We start from the raw sequence: 21,711 nt of genomic DNA, 5'->3' as shown, positions 1-21,711 counted from the left end.
AGATGCACTGTAAATAAGTGTTCTCTGCTTTCAAAATCTGTCTGTTTGAACCCATCGACCAGGAACTTATCAATTATTGGTAATATTAATTGAAAACAAAAGGTCCTGGAATGGAGTATTTTTTAATCAACAGCATTGTCCTATATTTATTAATTTAGTTATAAATAAAGTTGAATTCTTTGATTCGCTGTTTTATGTCATGCCCGCTAACAAATTGAAAACTGTACCTATACGCCTTATTTTAAGTCCAGATTTTTAGTACTTGTATTGTCATCTTAGAAAGTCTTACTGCTTAAAATACTAGAATAGGGAACAATTTGACAATGATTGAATTTAGTAGTGTCAACCCTGTGACTATGACCCGTGTACATGGCAAAATCCGAAATACACTGTTTGGTGGTGCGCCTGTGAGATGAGAAACGTACCGATAAGCTAATAGGTAACAGGTGAATATTAATTATGTGGAAGAGTGCTGTAATTTTTAATCAACACCATTGTCCTATATTGGATATATATTAAATTGAATTCTTTGATTTGTCGTTTTTACCCCATGACGGCTGATAAATTGGACCTCGTCATTTTAGTATTATAGTTGTTCCCTATGATATAATCTTTCTAATTTTAATGCCAAATTAGAGTTTTTACTCCATTTTCACGGTCCACTGAACATAGAAAACGATAGTGCAGATGGGGCATGCGTGTACTGGGGACACATTCTTATATTTCTATACTTCTAAATCTTAAGACCGTTTTAATGTTTATGTTTTATATATAACAAGTAATAACCTGTTAGTTTAAACAATATTTATTCAGATAAATCAACATTAAACATATTATACAATGATAATAACCTGTTAGATAGCTTCATACAAGTAATTACTTATATCAAATGTTTGTACAGGTATTAACCTGCACAAAATAATAACATGTTCACACGACATAAACATGTAATTCGTCTAAACATCAGCGCAACAATGTTAGATATGTAAATTTGCTTTCGTAAACTTTTTGCTCTTCCCTCGCCGGGATTCGAACTCATGCTACTGAGATATCGTGGCACCAAACCGCCTCCACTGTGCCCGACGTGCTAGACCACTCGACCACCTAGGCTCTATAAAAGAGCTTTTAGTGGTCGGGTGTTACCTTTCCTCATCAGTTTTAATCTAGCGTCGTAATTTCAGTGTTTCTGTTGTTCCGTTGTTTTCCTCATATTTTTTATGTGTTTCCCTCGGTTTTAGTTTGTAACAATTATCGATACATGACTATTAATAGTGTTCACTACAAGTTGTTTCTGGATTAAAAAGAAACACATTTCCAATAGCGAAAAAATATTAAGTATCTACTTTTGAATAAAAAAAATCTTTTAAATTCTTTTTTCCTTAAAGAATTTTGATCCCAGACATATGTCTTTATTCCTTGCATTGATCTTTAAAATAGAGGGGGATTCTAACTCCCGGACCTTTCCCCCCTCAGGATCGACCAAAAGAGGGGAGTTCTTAAACATTCAATCTGTATTTTTGTATGTTTAGCTTGTCCGGTCGTCGGGTTTTCTAATCAAGACGCACCTTTCCCTCAGTATTTCCAAAAAATAATGTCGGTTTATTCTTGAGAAGAGTTTTTTTTAATTTTTTTTATGAAACCGTAACATATATAAAATACATTTATGATTCACTTAATTAAACAGGTATACGTACTTCTGATTGTAATATAACCTTCATCTTTTGTCTCTTCTACTAATTCTAACGCTTGATTCAAAATGTCGTAGTTCTTATACCCGACGATATTGACAACTGCATGCAAGGAGCATGGTGATTTTTTTTTTATTAGAATGAGAATTATAATACTATTTTTACAAATATACGAAACAATACAGTATACATTGTTACAAACACAAATAGGAAACAACAGTTTTCATATATTCGTATATATATATAGAGTACTAGAACACACCCGTGATATCGCGGGTCCGTGACTGAATTAAAGTATATAACTTTGCGCAAGCCTTATTTTAGTATTAGAATGGTCATCTGATAAAGTCATGCCGATTATAAGATACAAAGTTTTCTCTGCTATCAAAGTCTTTCTGTTTGAACCCGTCGAACTGGAACTTATCAATTATTGGTAATATTAATTATTTAGAAAGCAAAAGTTCCTGGAATGGAATATTTTTTAATTAACAGCATTGTCCTTTTAATATTAGTTATAAATAAAGTTGAATTCTTTGATTCGCTATTTTACGCCATGCCCGCTAACAAATTGAAAACTGTACCTATACGCCTTATTTTTAGTCACAGAATTTTAGTAATCGTATTGTTATCTTAGAAAGTCTTACTGATTAAAATACTACAATAGGTAACAATTTGACAATTTAGTAGTGTCAACCCTGTGATTATGATCCGTGTATATAGCATATTAATCCTGAATACACCGTTTGGTGGTGCGCCTGATATGCGGAACGTACAGATAAGGTAATAGGTAACAGGTGAATATACTATTGGTATCGGTATCGGACTCGACCCGGAACTTCTTAATTATTGGCAATATTAATTACGTGGAAAACAAAAGGGCCTGGAGTGGTATAATTTTTAATCTACACCTTTGTACTATATTAGTTATATATAAATTTGAATTCTTTGATTCGTCGTTTTTACGTGATGACGGCTGACAAATTGGACCTCGTAATTTTAGTATTATAGAAGGTATATATACTTGATAGGGTATACTGAAAATTTCACCCCTTTACATCTAGAATGGTAAAAGTGACGCCAACAAAATTCAAACTTGACTTGTGTTTTGTGGTTGCGTATAAGTTTCATAAAAAGAGGTAGGGCCAATTTGCCGAGGATTTTTTTCACAGAAGGGCCAATTTCAAAAAGTGCCGACAGAATAAAATTTACTATAAAAACAAAAAATATAAATGCTTTTTGATCAATATATCGATTTACATATATTATGATATGTGTGATCAATAGTTAATTTAACCCTCAAAAGGGATGAAAGTCCAATATGCGGATTTTCGGGTGTTTTTAGGTGGAAAAAACAGGGAATCCCCCTAGAAGGACATTCCAAACCAACAAAAAGTTATGCTTTTTATGACTGTTGTTATTCATACTACTTTTTGTCTCAAAAATGAAATTGGTTTAGTGTGTCCTTATTACATAAAAAACAACTTTTTGAAGAAAAAATGGTTACACCGATAAATTGTACCTATATACCTTCTTAATAAGAGTTATATTGATAAGTATCACCGTAGCTCCATCAGTAGAGCATAGAACTTCTAATAAATGATGATTTTGAAGAAAGAGTTCGAATCTCGCTTAGAATATTTTCAATTTTTTTTGTGTTGTTATATTAAATTTTAATGTTTCTATATTTTTTCGGATGTTTGCTTAATTCATAGAGTCATTCTGGTTCATATTGACTATATAGTTTACTAGTATATCATTTTACATGTATCAAAGAAAAAAATGTATCGCTTATTGTGTGCAATCATTCCATACTATTGACTTACTTTCATTCATGTGTTTACATTTATCACATATATTCAAGGGACAACTGCCGTCAAACTGATGTAGGTGCCTGTACATAACCAATAACACGAGAATTAATTCTATAGAAATGAAGCCTACATGTTGGGGGTGTAATATACACATAACTTAAAATAAGGCCATTGTATACAAGTTTCAAAACAACAACAACAAAAAAATCGAAACATTTTTTGAACATGGTATTTTATGTAACAAATGCAGCCAACAACAATGTTGTCGCCATTTCACAAACTGTATAGATACTAATACTGAAATTTTTAACACCGTCCCTACACAGGTACCTAAGTCATCAGAAAATAAAACAACACAACAGAACAAATCAGTAACACTAGACATCGTGATTGTAAGTAACACATCAAGAAGCTGTTGCATCTGTATCAAAACGAAGGACCGATTTGTTAAAATGACAGAAAAGGCAATATAACATGACTGTGCTAGTAACACAGGGTGATCTATGACCAACTGATATAAGATGTTCTCCGGTTAAAATATATACACGTATTATCTTATTTTGTCTTATAGACGACAAATTCAGATATACATATATCCAGAATGAGAAAATCACGATTTGAATTTGTTCAATATTATTTGGCTCCTTGACAAGTTACGTGGTATGGCACCTTGCATAAAGGATGTTAATAATTAGATAAAATCAATATTAAAAAATCAATAGTCTTGGCCTTGTTTTTGTAGGAATACCTGTTTAAGGTATGAAAATAGATGATGTGACGTATTTTCATGTACTATAATTAGCATCTATCGGGCTATTTAAAACATGATTTTACCTATCTTATCGAATGAAACAAATTGCCGGCAAATTGGCTCTACCTCTTTGGTTCAGGAAAACTAAAGTAAGAGAACAGAAATCAATTTTGGGATGTATGGACGTACGTACAAGTAAGGGACGTACATACTTACAGAAAAAAACAAGGATAAAACTCAATATGGTGGGGGCATAACAATAGTAGTATGACCTCACTCTCAGGAATAAAAAAGTTTATATACACTAGATTCATTCAATGTTGATCTGAGGTGCTTATAACCCTTAAACACATTTTAGTTGCTGCTGCGTAATTGCCATTGAGGCAATGACATTTGAGATTTTTGTTTTAAGCCATTTATTTAATCATTGCCTCTGTGGGGACACATTATTAATTATAGGTCAATCTTAAAAAATCATACTGCCCCAGGAATAAAGTGAGGATAAAAAGTTCTGGATCCCCCACTGCATTGTTAAGCACTAAGAAAGTCATTTTGCTAGTACATAGACAAATGTTATTAAATCATTTTAATAATTTCTACAGCACTTGTCTTTAGCTTGATCTCGGTCTTGATACACTGAACTATAATATTCTTAGAAGTAGTTGATGACTCAGTTGCTTTTAAATTATACGGATGCTATGATACTAATTGTCATTAAGACAATGTTTTTTCTGTTGTCAGTTTGATCCACTTGAACATGCTGAACGAGTGAAGGTCCTTATATCCACATTGGAATGTGAAACAGTTAGTACTTTACGAATTAAAAGTTTTCAAATGATTTTTGGCATCAAAACTTTCAGATCGATGTCAGTTTGACAAAAACAATGCACTTTTCTATTTATTTCTATAAGCCGGTATTTACCTTTAATCGTCCTTGGCGTGAGACATAAGCCATATAATTATCGATTATTTTATATTCTATCACCTGTGTAATGTTAAAATAAAAATAAATCAAACCATTATCACTTGTCAATTATCCGACAATTTTGTTAAATATCAACTTGTTCTCGCATACCGGACTCTTTCGATGCACTCGGGCTTTTACTTATTCAATAATAAACAGTTGTAAATATCGTACATAGTAAAAAATAGTGCGGGAAAATGTTCATTCATGAAATATTCATGAATGAAACGCTGTCTCGCGTAGATTTCTTTGATTTTCTCTTCAGCCAATGGCCGATCCGCAAAGTAGTGTTTGTGATACTTATTTTCAATATGAAGCTAAATTCATCTGAATTGTCGTTGAACATTCATTCCATTTTTATTCAAGCTGTAATCTTTTCAAAAGAGTAGCAACTCAAAGTATCCAAGAATCAGAAGTCGAACACTAGTACTACATTATCTTGGAGCAGAACATTGGGATAGTCTGTCTCACCGGAAGTTGAGGCCGACGCCTAAGGAAAGTAGCAATAGCAAGCTATAGCAAACTTTCCAAAAAACAAGACACAAAGTAAGGTTTAAAAATGTCATTTATAAAATTATGAATATTAACATTTTATAAGACAAACAAACAACTTACAGTATTTGATATTTCAATTCATAATTAATTACAAATAATTTGAACATTTAAACATAGAAGTATACATTTAGATCTGTTTAATATGTAAAGTTGCTAAATATAATTATGAAGTTTTGTATATACTGTTAAGAAAACACAACGATTTGACATAGAAAATAAGTGAAGTACTGAAATAAAGTAAGGTGTTATTAAACTACTTGTCATCTTTAAATTGAATATATTAAATATGAAATATATACCAATTTCATTAAAAACAAATAAATCATGGATATATCTTGTCTTCTCATGCCAAACACATTATTCAATAAAATTACCAAATACTAAAATAGTAAATGCATGATTCAAAGACACTTTACATTTCAAAAATTGCATTTTTATGTATAAAAAAATTTTGTGAAAGAAAACAACTGATAAAAGTCTATTATGATACTTACCCTTTATAACCTGTTAAATGACCTTTATCACTTGTTTCCCAAACACACAACTTTTCAATATTAAATACAGAAATTAAATCCATTATTATCAAGTGTTGTGAATTTTTTTTAATTAATAAAATATATTTTTTTTTATTAAACTCTTAGACATTAACTGTCTTTTTATCTCTTTATATTCAAATTTTAAAATTGGTCAATATTTAAAAGTTAGATTATAATCAATGTTTTTAAAATAATAGGTCAAATCTTAAAGGGAAAATGATTCCACTAGATTCAATTGATCAATTCAACTGACACTATCAACAACTACAAGCTGAAGTATTTCCTGAAAATATGAAAATGCAGGTCACTGGAAAGTGTGAATCGAGAAAATGCTCTTATTCTTACAACCATTTAATGTTTAGAATTAAACATATTTTGGGAACATTTTAAGACAAAGAAAGAAAAATTAAACTTTAATACAACTATTAATTGCTATAAAATGCTAACAAGGGCTATATGTGGCCAAATTGCAAATGAGAACCCCGACTATCCTTTTTTGCACTCTGATTTATGATGACACTTTATGTCTTAGTTCAGTTTTGGGGAAATCCTGGAATTCTTAAATCAGATGATTAAGACCAGGTCAGGTCCAACTTCAAGTCATTGCAGATATTTTAGGAAAAGTTAAAAACTTGTTTTTGATTGGTTTTAAGTTTGAGAAAGACCCAGGTAAGCCCCAAAATGTGTAATTGTGCATCTCTAAAAAAAATATAAATTCACACTTTCCAAAGACTTAAGTTTTTTTAAACTGTTGAATTCATCATGTTGTTTTTGGTAGTTGCACATCATCTGGCATTGGAATGTCTGCCATATTACTGAAGTCCATAATTTCTGGTTTTATTTCTGGTACCTGCACGGGTAAATTTGATTCTTCATTCACTTCTCCCTCCCCCTCTTGCTCATCATAGTCTATCGACACTTTTACGCCATCCTCCTTCTTTTCTGTCCGTTTTGCTGGTTCTCGGGTTCTGTGATCTTTCTTCTTTCCTTCTTTATCATGTTCATGACCCCCTTCCCCGTGGCTTCTTCTATCTTCTCTGTGTCCATCATCACCATGACTTCTGCGTCTGTCACTATCACCATGGTGACTTTCTCTCCTATCTTTTTCACCATCTCTTTTATCTTTTTCACTGTCTCTTTTATCTTTTTCACCATCTCTCTTATCTCTTTCACCCTCTCTCTTCTCTCTTTCACTATGACTTTTTCTTCTCTCGCCTTCCCCACGGCTTCTTTCTCTATCTCCTTCGCGATTCCCCTTCCTATCCCCCTCCCCATGACTCAATCTCTGATGCCTACCTTCTGCTCGATCCCCACTGTGCTCAGATTTTCTACGTTTATTGTCACTTGTTTTATCTGATTCACTTTTATGAACATCTTTATGATGTTCATCGGATTTCCTATGTTTGCGGTCCTTGTCTTCGCCTGATTTATGCCTTTCCCCCCTATCACCACTAGATTTTCTACGTTTTCTACTTGGAATTTCTTCCTGTTCTGCAATTTCATCTGCTTTAGACCTATAATGTCTGGAAACACGGTTTTCCTTATCTGGTTGTCCCTCTTTGATTTTATCCCCATCACCTTCCCCTTCCCCTGCTCCCTCCCCAGTTGGTCCCTCTTCTTCTTCTGGATGATCATGGTCATGACCTCCTGCCATTAAGTCTTCTATCTCTTCGTCAAGCTGCTTCTGTTTCTGGGTTATCATTTCTGAAATTAAAGAAAGTGCAATTAATAAAAAAAAACTGTAGGTCAATATCATGGCATATACTGTAAATTCAAAAATTATTGTGATTGTTTTTTTAATACACAAAATTGGACCATTTAAGGTGGTACCTTACACTACAGGGAGGTAACTCTGTAAAATCAGCTAAACGTTTTAATAACGTTGTGTTGTAAAAGAAATAATCAGCCTCTCAATGATCAAAATTGGTGTTTGTCAAATTGCTATATAACCAGTGTATTTTTTTCTGACAAAATGGTTGGTTCAAATTTTTTTAAATTTTTATATTTTTATTAAAGTCTCAAAGTAAATACTTTGACAAAATTTTATGAAAATTAAACGAGCCAAATTAATTTTAGTGAAAGTGTTGGGTACCACCTTAAGGTTCCCAATAATAAAAAAAAATTGCATTCATATCATCAGTAGTAGTTTTAATACAAAACTGGTGCAATTGAATTAATTAGATCTCAAATTTTTACCGGCAAACATTGTCAGCTATAATAAATGCATGTACTAATGTTTAATTAAACAGTACTGTAAATTCTGAAATTATTACAATGTTTTTATTATTGCTAAATGTGACAGGGTTATAATCGCAGTAATTTAAACTCGAATTTTAAATGTTTTATATGAATTAAACAGGAATTTTCTCTCAATATCGCAAAAATTAAAATTGCATTTTAGTCAGAAAAAACAAAATCGCAATATTTCTGAATTTACAGTACTTATTTTGACAATTTCGTGGTTATTTATTTTCCCCCAATTTTCAAACTCTGTTGGTGTTTTATTATTGAAATAGATCTGAGTTTTCAATATTGTTTGGTTTACAGTATTACTTTACTAACATAATTCTATTGTAATAAAAAAATATATAAACATGCTAACATATGAAAGAATAATCTTTGTCAATATGTCTTTTTATGTCACCATTGTTCTACTCTATAAAACCAGGTTTAATCCACCATTTTCTACATTTGAAAATGCCTGTACCAAGTCAGGAATATGAGTTCTTGTCCATTCGATTTTGATGCGTTTTTTTATTTGATTTTGCCATGTGATTATGGACTTTCCGAATTGATTTTCCTCTAAGTTCAGTATTTTTGTGATTTTACTTTTTGCACTATATATCAATGTTATTAAAGGGAAATGTGAAATCAGAGGCTAAACACTACTTTTTTGCATAAACATAATTACTAAGTTTCAAGTTGATGTGCCAATAACATGATTACCTACAGTAACTGAACCAAACACTTTTAAATATAAGCGGTTGGCCAAAAAAATATATTTAGACACAATTTGTTTTTTTATCAATATTCAAAAATGACTTAGAAAACTTTAAGAGATACTAGTTGATTTCAAATATTTATCATTTGAGTCTGTTTCACCTTACTTCACTTGAATCATGTTTATCTTAAAATATAACAGCAATACTGGTAGATCATGAATTTGATGGAATATAAAGTACAGGACTCATTCCAAAGAATCATTATGACCTCTGTAAATAAAATATGCTGAAGAAAAAAAGATTTGGAATATGCATCTATAATACTAAAATTACGAGGTCCAATTTGTCAGCCGTCATCACATAAAAACGATGAATCAAAGAATTCAACTTTATATATAACTAATATAGTACTATGCTGTTGATTAAAAATTACACCACTCCAGGCCCATTTGTTTTCCACGTAATTAATATTGCCAATAATTAAGAAGTTCCGGGTCGAGTCAGACACCGATACCAATAGTATATGTAACATATAGCTTCCGGTCATATCGCAAGTGTAAGTTGAACATTCTGAAAACTGTTTGTAGTTGTGCACCACGGTTTCATTTTTTTTCACTTGGGTGGCTACGGCAGTGGTGATTTATGACATCTGCAACTCTGCACTATCTTATACAACAGACTTTTTTTTTTTTACATCTAAACTGTTTGTGCACTATCACATTTGATCTGTAGGGTAGGTTGCAGGGTTATTAGATAACTTTTTTTTTGTCATACACAGTATGGAACAATTTGATCAAATAAAAATAGTAATAGTTCAGAGCAAGTTCCTGATTTAGAGATTTGATATTCCGGGATTGACAAGACATTTCAAATTGCACATTGTATAATCAATTATTAAAACACCCTGGAAAATACACACTTAATTCTTTCAGAACGATCCATTTCACTACATCCAAAATATTCATTCAAATTAACACAATCAATCGGCAATAACACTGCACAATCACGGGTTATTACTAGTTATTATAATGCATATTTCATATCTTTTTTTCAATTTATTTTATCACTTAACATCAGAAAGTTTGGTGATGGTTTTATACTGTAAAACCAAAGAAATAAGGGAAGCAAAAACAAAAACTTGAATTGTATATTATGAAAGCATAATTTCTAAGAGAATTTCCTGAAAACGGCTACTAAAATTCACGTTTGTGTTGATTGTGCAATAATCTCAATAATAATTGCACACCAAAATTTCTGAATTTACAGTATTAAACAACATTATAAAATTTTAAATATGTTTCTGAAACCACATTTTACATTCAACAAATACAAACCATTTATGGCTGTAGCTGTTTCTTTCTTTTTATTTTCTAGACTTTCATTCATCATTTTAGGCAGATAGAAAATGGGTGGTTTTGCTTTGGTTCGTATAAAATTAGCTAGCTTCAATCTCTCAGCTTGACATTCTTGACTCTGAAATAAAACAAGAATGTGTCCATAGTACACGGATGCCCCACTCGCACTATCATTTTCTATGTTTAGTGAACCATGAAATTGGGGTAAAAAGTCTAGTTTGGCATTACATTAGAAAGATCATATCATAGGGAACATGTATACTTAGTTTCAAGTTGATTGGACTTCAACTTCATCAAAAACTACCTTGACCAAAAACTTTAACTTGAAGCGGGACAGACAGACAAATGAACAGACGGACGCACAGACCAGAAAACATAATGCCCATCTACTATCGTAGGTGGGGCATAAAAATCAAATAATTGCAACAAAATTTCAAGGCAAATACAAATATTATACGAAATACTGTAAGTTTTTGAAAAAGGCCAAATTTATGATTATAATTTGCAGTGTAAATTATTGAAATGAAATGTTTTAAATTTCTGTGCTGAAAAGACATCAACTGTTTTTTTAAAATTAATTCCCTGAATGTTTTAAGTTAAAATACAGTATTAAACAAGAATGTGTCAATAGTACATGGATGCCCCACTCGCACTATCATTTTACATGTTCACTGGACCGTGAAATTGGGGTCAATACTTTAATTTGGCATTAAAATTAGAAAGATCATATCATAGTTAACATGTGTACTAAGTTTCAAGTTGATTGGACTTCAACTTCATCAAAAACTACCTTGACCAAAAACTTTAACCTGAGCTTCACACTATCTTCTTCTTTGTTCAGTGGACCATGAAATTGGGGTCAATACTTTAATTTGGCATTAAAATTAGAAAGATCATATCATAGTTAACATGTGTACTAAGTTTCAAGTTGATTGGACTTCAACTTCATCAAAAACTACCTTGACCAAAAACTTTAACCTGAGCTTCACACTATCTTCTTCTTTGTTCAGTGGACCATGAAATTGGGGTCAATACTTTAATTTGACATTAAAATTAGAAAGATCATATCATAGGGAACATGTGTACTAAGTTTCAAATTGATTGGACTTCAACTTCATCAAAAACTACCTCGACCAAAAACTTTAACCTGAAGCGGGACGAACGAACGGAGGCACAGACCAGAAAACATAATGCCCCTCTACTATCGTAGGTGGGGCATGAAAAGTTTAAACATGGAACTTTAACTTTTATACTGTATCACTGTCTTGAATGACCTAGTGAAAATTGTAAAATGCGTGGGTTCTATTAGATATTAAGGCAGATGTATTTATCATGTCAAATTTCTGCTTTTCAGTTAAACAGTTGAAAACAAGAATGTGTCCAGGGGTGTCACACTCGTACTTTCATTTTCTTTGTTCCTTGTACCCTGAAAATGGGATCAAAACTTTTATGTTGCATTAAAAGTAGAAAGATCATATCATAGGGAACATGTGTATTAAGTTTCAAGTTGATTAAACTTCAACTTCATCAAAAACTACTGTGACCAAACACTTTTACCTGAAGCAGGACAGACGGACTGACAGACAGATGGACGAAAAAACACACAGTTCACAAAACATAATGCCCCTAGGTGGGCATAAAAAGAAGAAATAGATTAGGCTATGTGCACTGAAACCTCTACAGAGGATCTGCATGTACAAACCTCTGAACCTGAAAGCCAGCTCTGCTACGAAGAGTCTGTACACAAAATTCAGCCACTCTCACAATAAATATATATTGGTTTTTTTCGAAATTCAGTCAGAATTTCTGGTCCTCAATTCGAGAATAACTCACTTTGCAAGAGATACTTATTTGATCAAATCTTCAATTAATTTTTGTAAATATGAAATTCATTACAATAAATTGATAAAATCCAATAACACAATTTTGCTTATTTTTTTCTCATGTAATATTTGAGCCTCCTCTGGAATTGAAACATTGATTTTCCGTTTTATAAATATGTTTCAAGAATTTTGTACTAGTATTTTACATTAAAGATATAATTTCAAATTATTAGGTATTTCTATAGCAATGGAATTATTATTGTTAATGTCAAACTCATTATACTCACTGTTTCTACAATTTCAATTTTCTGCTCAATTTTACGTAATTTGACTTGGGTTTGTCTCCTCTCTTCGAAAAGCTGGCGTTTTTCTTTAACAATTTCTTCCTTTTCTTCATTAGCTTTTTCTTCTAATTTGTTTTCTATCTGCTTTCTCTGATCTTCCTGTTAATTACAAGTGATATATAATTAATTTCTTTTAAACAATATAATGCATTTTAATAACAAAACTCACAGCAAAGAAATAGAGATTCTCAACAAAACACCAAAATATAATTATAAAGTTTCTGGCAAAATTCATTACTATCAAGTACACCTCACCACTTCAGCAAAAGTCAGAATTTATACCCATACATTAAGTGCTGTGGTGATTAGCAGAATTTATCTGCCTACATTGTGACGGCAATGGTCACCCATTAGTTAACCTGGTCCTCAAGTCTTTTGCATTAAGTAATTTCTATTTTTACAACTTCCATTTAAAGAATTAGATCATGTGCAATAAAGATATAACAAACTGGCCAAAACAGTTGGAATTGTGAGCGATACTCCAGCTTTAATTATTGGTTAAGCAGGAAGTCAATAAGGAATCGATTTGATAAATTATCACACAGTATTGAATGCTCACACAATGTTTTATACTAAATTTCAGTTATCGAAACGTGAGAATAAGTGTGACAAAATTTCATACATGACCTTGTGTAAAAATACATGTATATACATTTGTATAAAGTATCAGGTGAATTGGATGTTGATGCGCGAACAACATGAATAAACATCATACAATAATTAATATTTAACCCATATTCACACCAAGCTTGCTCCCAAATTTTAGGAAGCTTTGATTTGTAGTTCCTTAGAAAAATGGTACAAAATTTTTTCAAGTGACAGACAGACAGGGATAAACCAGTCTACTCCAAAGCAGGCGTATCATAAAAGTTCCATACAAACTGCCTTGGTTTTAGCTCTGTCTCCAAAACACAGAGATGACAATTAATTAAAAAGGGTCATCACACAGTACCTTATCCTTTGATTCTTTTGCCTCATCTTTAAACTTCTGCAGAGTTCCTAGCAGTAATCCAAACATTCTTCTATTTCTGAAATCATTAAAACTAAATGTTAGATACATATGATCATAAATCCTATTCAGGCTCTTCAAACAACAGTAATCTGATCAGTGTTTAAGACAGTGGGGAATCAGATCAAAGAAGTCAGCTTTTCACCTTTCACTTTTTTTTATAGTCAAGAGAGATGCATATAAAATAATAGCCTTTTAAATTTTGATACTCACATAATCAACAAGAATACCTGCTAGGGCAAGCTAATAAAGTCAGTATCAAAAATCTGAAAAGGCTATTATTCTTTCAATCGGCAATTTGTCTTTACTGTATGTTTTATTTCCCATTGGAAATATAAAATCAAATGAAATAGTTAGTAAAACTATTGTTACGCCTACAAAACTTTTTGATAGTTGTTGGGTTGTATGACAGATAAATTGACGAGGGTGGACATTTACATGTGACATTGCTACACTGATGCATAACCTCATTGCCTTATATTTCTGAGTATCAAGTCCTTTCCATGATCTTGAAAAAATAAGGCAGTAAGATCAAAGGGAAAATGTACAATTTGCCAATAACATTTCTTCCTAGATTTCCAACAGTTGCTCTATTTCACTGTGGTTTTCATTTTGGTACGTTTTGATATACAGTAAAACCTGTATAAACCGGTCGGCTACGGGACTATGAAAAAGGGCCGGTTTGGACAGTGAGCCGGTTTATTCAGGTTTCCGTTTTGACCGGAAGTTAATGACATGTGACGTCCGTCATTAGTTCTCTCTGATTGTAAATTGTATCTGATAATATTAAAATAATTTCACTTCGTTTTTTATTGTTTGCATTTGCATAATAATGCTCGAGTTGTTGTGATTGTAAGACGAGAGTTTCGATTTACTTCCATGATCAATAATTTGAAATGTTGGAATGGCCGATTTAAAAGCTAGAATATTATCAAACGTAATTTCATCACTTTCGACACGTTGTCGTACAGTGTACAATATCCATTGATTGTTGTCATCCGGGTGTTTTTCATTATCAAGGTCATTTGTTAAGGGGTTCACAACAGAAAACCCAGGATTTCGAAATCACGATGTGAATTTCTTACTCCGCGATTTTTATTTGTTTATCCAAGTTAAAACGTAAGTTCAATCCGAGATATATTCGGTGTGTCTTTTCGTTTAATTGACACGTTTATAATGTTTTAATAAATAATACAGCTCACTACTGTACGATTGTAGGTTCACAGTTTGACATCTGAATAATTGATTATCACGAAAAGCCATATTGTATAAACAAATATGTTTTGATTGCATATCGATCATTGAAATTAATTAGACAAACCGGTTTTGACAGGTAATAATTAATGTAATTAAGAGTATTGGGACTCCATAATTAGACCGGAATTCGGAATACACAGGGTCCGGTTTACAAAGGGTATTTTAACAAAGACTTTGAATGGAAAAATATGGGACTTTCATTTTCGGCCGGATTGGACAGGAAACCGGTTTATTCAGGGTCCGGTTTAATCAGGTTTGACTGTACCTAGAAAAGAAATTACAAGACCGACACGTTACCAGTAAACTTGTCAAGAGGTGATGTAAATCATTACTTCACAGAGGTGATGTAAATCATTACTTCACTGCAATCTACAAATCAGACATCGCTAAGACCACACTTAATGGAGTTAGCCAAGAAATTTAAAAAATGTACCTGTACAATGATTGTTTTAAATTTTCAAACTATTTGCAAACAAGAAATGCTAAATGACAGATGTAAACATTGCTTACTCACTACAATTCAACATTAAAAAGCTTCACACCATTTATTGAATCATTTCCTTTCATAAAAGACAAGTAAATTTTGAAGAAAATTTGTTTTCGGATGGACACAAATGAAGGGAGATGACCATTTACTGCTTCCATTTTTGTTGTGGCAGGTAAAAAATAAATATCTTCCTTTTTCAAAATAAACCTTCTTACCTTGCTGTGCTTTTTTTGTCTGGTTTCTGCTCATCTAAACTAGCCTGTCTTGATTTGGGTTCTTTAGGGGTCAGTACAACAGAAGACTGGATAGTGGGCTATAAATAAAACCATTTAAATAACAATCTGATTTAAATACAGTTCTTGTATTCAAACTTTGCTTTCAAGGATCTGACACTCTCTAGTCTACTTTCTGTTTTAAAGTTATGTACATGTACAAGATCCTCTGTATTTGTTGGGTGAATTGACACCTTCAAAAATATGAAAGCTACAATTTCATTGGCTGATGAAATAATTTCCAGAACAGGAAGTAAAACAGAGTGTTGTCAAATCCTTGAAAGCTTACAGTTTGTTTATTAAATTGTAATTCAAAATAGAAAACAAGAATGTATCCAAAGTACACAGGTGCCCCACTCACACTATTATTTTTCATGTTCAATGGACCATGAAATTGGATAAAAAAAAATAATTACGCATTAAAATTAGAAAGATCATATCATAAGGAACATATGTACTAAGTTTCAAGTTGATTGGACTTCAACTTCATCAAGAACTACCTTGACCAAAAACTTTAACATGAAGCTGGACAGACGGACGAACAGACAGACAGACGGACGAACGGACGCACAGATCAGAAAACATAATGCCCCTCTACTATCATAGGTGGGGCATTAAAAGTGTAGCAAACACTTTATAAAAGGACCAATTTTATTTCCAATCAAAATAAATACAAATTTATGTATTGCCTTTCTGGTAATCTTTAGTAATCCCTAAGCATTATTCGAATTTCAGTTGAAATTTCACTTATTTCATTATTTCACATTTTCTGGCAGTGAATCACCTATCCTATTAAAAACTATTTGCATTAGTTTCTCAATATTATACAGCTTAGCCTTACTATAATGCATTTGAAGGGAATATTAATTAATAATTCAGTAATCGAGAACTGTATATTTGTTTTCCATTTGGTGTATGTAATATCTTACTCTATTGGGAAGTTCCTCTTCTTCATCACTATCAGCAGTCCTCCTTCCTCTTCCAATTCCTCTTCCGATTCCTCTTCCTCGTCCTCTTCCAGCAGCCCTGGGACTGATACCAAGCCTAGAAAATACACATGTTGTAAAAGATTTTTTTTCTGTTGCACTTGCAGGATTTTCTTAGGTTCATGTTGCTCAATCTTTATTATAATTTCTGTGTAATGTTATATAAACGTTTCTTTGTCTCTTGTTTAACCATAAATGTCAGATGCTATCTGCCATTCTTTGACTTAATCTTTTTTTTTATCAACTCTCCCATAAGCTCCATCTTTCTTCTAGTCATTTCTTTTCTTTGAATATATATATCAGTGCTCTAGCTAGAAATCAAAAGGGGCAGGGTGCCAGTGGAGGGCAGGGCACTTTTTATGATAAGAAAAGGCACTACTCATTTTTTTGTCTACGTTTCTGTGTGTATCACGAGTTAACGAATCTCTTTTTTTTTTTACTGTATATGTTGTTTTTCTTAAATAAAGATGCTTTTCAACTATAGTCTTTATTTCATTGTTTGTGTAGTTATGATTGATATAGTACATCTTCATCAACATATTATGTTTTTACAGCTCAACTTCACTACCAATTATCAAAGAATATGTGTTTTTTTTTGTTTTTTATCTATATAGGAATTATAGATTTGAATACATCATATGATCTGAAACAGAGAGCATTACTAATTTAACAATGTTTAGAACATGGATTGCTAAAAGTATAATTATCAAGTAGAAATTGCAATATATATTTTTTAATATGTTCAAAGACAGTTAATATCTTTAAGGTAACATTATTATGTTATTATATATTCAATTGGTAATTTATTCCTTTTTTTGGTACTAGATAATATTTTTAGAGCACAAATTTGTAATAAGCTAAAACAGGGGAAATAACTCCAAAATCAATTTCCACCACGTTTGGGTTAATTAAAATCTGTGCTTGTCGCTAACAAGTTGAGATGGAAGGCATTTCTGTAAAGGCATAGTTTTATTTTGATGACTTAAATTCAATTCTAAAGTCATGAAAGTCTTCATTTATATACGCTCTTCCATTGTGACTTGGAGATCGAAAATGCCGACCCAAGCTAAACACACTCGCTGACACATTCATCAAAAGTATGACAAAAAGATACATTGTCCTAATTAAATTACCTAGTTATTAACACCTTTGAAGTCATTATCATTGTAATTGATTGTGCTGACATGATTAACCTGGGGGCAATCACACAGGTGTCATATATGTAATTAACTTGGAGATCAGAAATCGATGAAACAAAATTTTACCAAAACGGCACAAGATAATTTTGGAAAAAGACGTCAGGGCAGAAGGGCGCGGATGAAGGCACCCAGGGCGCAGCTGAGGGCACCCAGGGCGCGGCGCCCTTCTATTTTGGGCTAGCGAGACCACTGCATATATATATATATATATGCCATTGATGTAGTCTCAGTTTAAAATATAAGTTTCTTATATATATATATAATTACCAAGGTACAAACAAATTAGTTTAACCCTTTCACCGATTGCTGCCCAGAGAGAAGCTACTCTGAGACGATGGCTTCCCTGGCTACTATTACTCAAGTGGGAGATCTTCACAATAAATGTCAATAAAAACTTGTTTGTAGTTATTTGTGTATTTATTTCATTCACTAACACCATGTTCACAGTTTTTTTCATGTTTTGATAATTTTTTATTCATAAAATATTCAAATTTTCAAATTTTCGGCATTATCTAGGTGAAATTCTCAAAATTCTGCTCTTTGACCCCAAATCGTAATTTTTAAACCCAAAACGGCAAAATTTTGAAAATTTTTATGAGGTTGTACAAATTCCTCACACTGAAGGATGTCCATTCCAAGTGTTTTGTACATAAAACGACATTTTACGTAAAAAAAGTATACTAGTTTGGCTTCAATTCTTCCATATTCTTTCAAAAAAAATGTTCCCTCATTTCAAATTCTCGTAAATTCCGTAAATTTCGTCTGATTTTGACACGGTTTTCAACAAACGGAAGCGTCATGTTTACACTTTCATCCGGGTATTCATCAAAGAAAGATAACTCATGTTTGCACTGTTTTGAGCGGGAAACATAAAAGATGTATTCCGATCCCGGTAAAACGGGACTCATTGTCAGCTGTCTGAAGCGTGAATCCCGGTAAACCGGGACTCATCGGCGAAAGGGTTAATCAAACCTCTAATCTGTATAATATAAAGAAATGTTTCCACAACACAATAATATGGGGAAAAAAGGAAGCTTTTAAAAAATGGTTGGAGGTGATTAACAACTTTAAGAAAGGAAATGGTCAGATGAAATTTATACATACGTTTTTTATTGGGGATCCTTGACCACTAGCAAAAATGTGAGGAGAAAATAATGATTTTGCAAAAATTTTATGGAAGAAAATCACGATTGAAAATATGAATGCAAGTCTTCATTATTGTGACTTCGACTATGTGCAGTGGAATGATCTTTACGGATTTCAATATTAGTTAACTGATGAAAAAAACAAAACATGATAAACTGTTTATCGTATGCTAGACATGCCGTAAATCAGGCTTTCCAAGTGTAAAGATATTCTGGCGTTAATTTACCAAAATCAATAATATATTTGCAGATATGTTGATAATCTAATACTAATTCATACCTTGAGAAGGCTCCTCCAACAAGTCTACGAGCTGCCTGTCCTTCATTGTCTGGAAATCTCCTATTAACATTAAAAAAAATATATAATAGTTTAAATATGACCAGCATGTAATTATGGGCATGTATTTACAATTATGTTGAACTTTAAAAGTAAGACACATGAGGTATATTTTGGTATTGATAGTTGTCAAGTAAGACACATGAGGTATATTTTGGTATTGATAGTCGTCATACTCTTGTACTGTCATACATTTTTGGTCTTTTCTGTTATATTTAATATGTATTACTACAATATTTAATGTTGGTATGTAGCTTCCTGCACTTTAAAATTTACATGAACTTGATGTTAAAACATAGCTATTAAATTGGAATTGATTATCATTTGCCTTCTGTTCTCAAAATTTGATAAATAAATTGCTGAATAATTTGATGTTTAACATTGGGGTGAAATGTATATAGCCTGTATGCTTTTGCATCATTAGTATCATTGTATCTGATGCTCTGAGTTATTTATGTAATCTGTTTTGCCAAACATTTTGTGTTTCATAGTTCATTGAAGTTGTCTTTGGTGTTTAATTGTAAACATTTTGGCAAAATAAATTGTCCACATTTTAAACTGCACTTTGAGCTATGAATTTTTAATATATTAAAGTGAAAGGAAATGCATTCTATCATTGAGACAGCAACCCAAAACCACAATAACAAAATAAAGACATCTGATGTTCATTTTGCATCATCACTCTTCCAATTGACTGATATTATTCATTAAAGTCTATAAATTAATCATGCTGAGAAAACAACCCAACATTCAACCTTTTCTACATAACAATACTAACCTGCCACCAGGTGTGAATGGACGTCCTCGACCCCTCAAATCCCCTGACTGAGACAATCGTCTATTTCCTCCTTGTCTGCAATATCAAAACAATACAAGATTAGAACATTAATAATGACTAAAAGAGTCACCTTATGACAATTTGTGCATATAAAAGAATTGAAGAGGGGTAATTTTTAAAAGAGAATCAATATTTCCAAGGAGCATAAATTAACATTGTTTAAAATATTGGCACTTTTTTTCTAACTTGTCAAAGGCATTGCTAATATAATATAAAAAAGATGTGGTATGATTGCCAATGAGACAACTATCCACAAAAGACCAAAATGACACAGACATTAACAACTATAGGTCACCGTACAGCCTTCAACAATGAGCAAAGCCCATACCGCATAGTCAGCTATAAAAGGCCCCGATAAGACAATATAAAACAATTCAAACGAGAAAACTAACGGCCTTATTTATGTAAACAAAAATGAACGAAAATCAAATATGTAACACATAAACAAACGACAACCACTGAATTACTGGCTCCTGAAACCTATGATACATTACAAGTTTCAAAAAAATCTGGTAAGAATTGTACACATGAAAGCGCTAACAATGCAATTTTGCTTATAACTATTGTTTCCCAAGACATTGCTGAAATAAATATATGATTTAAGTGTCATAAAGTTCTGTCAAGAACAATACACCTGGTCAGGTGCTCCTTAAGAGGGTGGGAATGTCCTTTACTTCAGGCGTCAAATGGTAATTTTTTCGGCTACCATTATCCTAAAAATGGTTAAAATTTTACCATGTTTTGTCAAAATATCCTTATTGTGATAAATCAATAGACTCAAATAATTTAGCGTGAATCGTCAAAATCAGCTGATTTTTTTATTGTCTAAAAGAACGTGTACATTCTACCATCTTGCACCAAAGGTCGCTATCAAATTTTTTGACATGAATTTTTACTGTTATTTGTCTTGAAGGTACCCCACCCCCTGTTACTACCCTCCTTTATGGGTATGCAGATCCTGTGTCACATGTGGCACCTATCGTGTTGCTCTGCTATGAATGACACTGACACGGCAGTCCATTCATATTATATTATTGGGTTTGAGCTGTATTTTCTTAACACTAGTCCCACCAATAAATAAACTATGTCTGTATAAGTACAGGGGCAGGGAACACAAGGATTTACTAGTCTATACAATTTACAAATCAATGGTAGTTATGATGAGGCAATAAAGAGTTATATATTTCATATTTAAACCTTTGTTCATATGGATCACGTCCTGTTAATTTTTTTATATTTTCGTCCACATCTTTAAGGTTTTCCTTTGCCTTTTCAAGTTCATTTTGCAAAGCTAGCACGCCACTTTCCATTGACGCCATCGCTTTTTTGGTCTGGTACCTGTCAAATTTCTTGTTTCCTGATCAAAGAAAACAAAACTAATCACAACAAGAAACCAGTTCTAAAAAATAAAA

The 21,711-nt window shown here is 32.3% G+C and overlaps 1 protein-coding gene across 1 annotated transcript; it reads right to left on the bottom strand.

Annotated features, from left to right (window-relative positions):
• Positions 1-5,761: 5,761 nt before the first annotated feature.
• On the bottom strand, positions 5,762-21,709 carry LOC139514254 (pinin-like). Its single transcript, XM_071303198.1, has 9 exons — positions 21,497-21,709; positions 20,240-20,314; positions 19,405-19,464; positions 16,724-16,838; positions 15,738-15,835; positions 13,722-13,797; positions 12,713-12,868; positions 10,582-10,720; positions 5,762-8,009 (listed from the first exon to the last, which is right to left on the bottom strand). Exons 1-9 carry the CDS (start codon positions 21,616-21,618, stop codon positions 7,066-7,068), a joined length of 1,785 nt encoding a protein of 594 aa, XP_071159299.1. The 5' UTR covers positions 21,619-21,709; the 3' UTR covers positions 5,762-7,065.
• Between the last annotated feature and the right edge of the window lie 2 nt (positions 21,710-21,711).

Source organism: Mytilus edulis, chromosome 3 (genome assembly GCF_963676685.1).
Source record: "Mytilus edulis chromosome 3, xbMytEdul2.2, whole genome shotgun sequence".
Classification (NCBI taxonomy): domain Eukaryota; kingdom Metazoa; phylum Mollusca; class Bivalvia; order Mytilida; family Mytilidae; genus Mytilus; species Mytilus edulis.
This window is presented reverse-complemented; position numbering and strand designations above follow the sequence as displayed.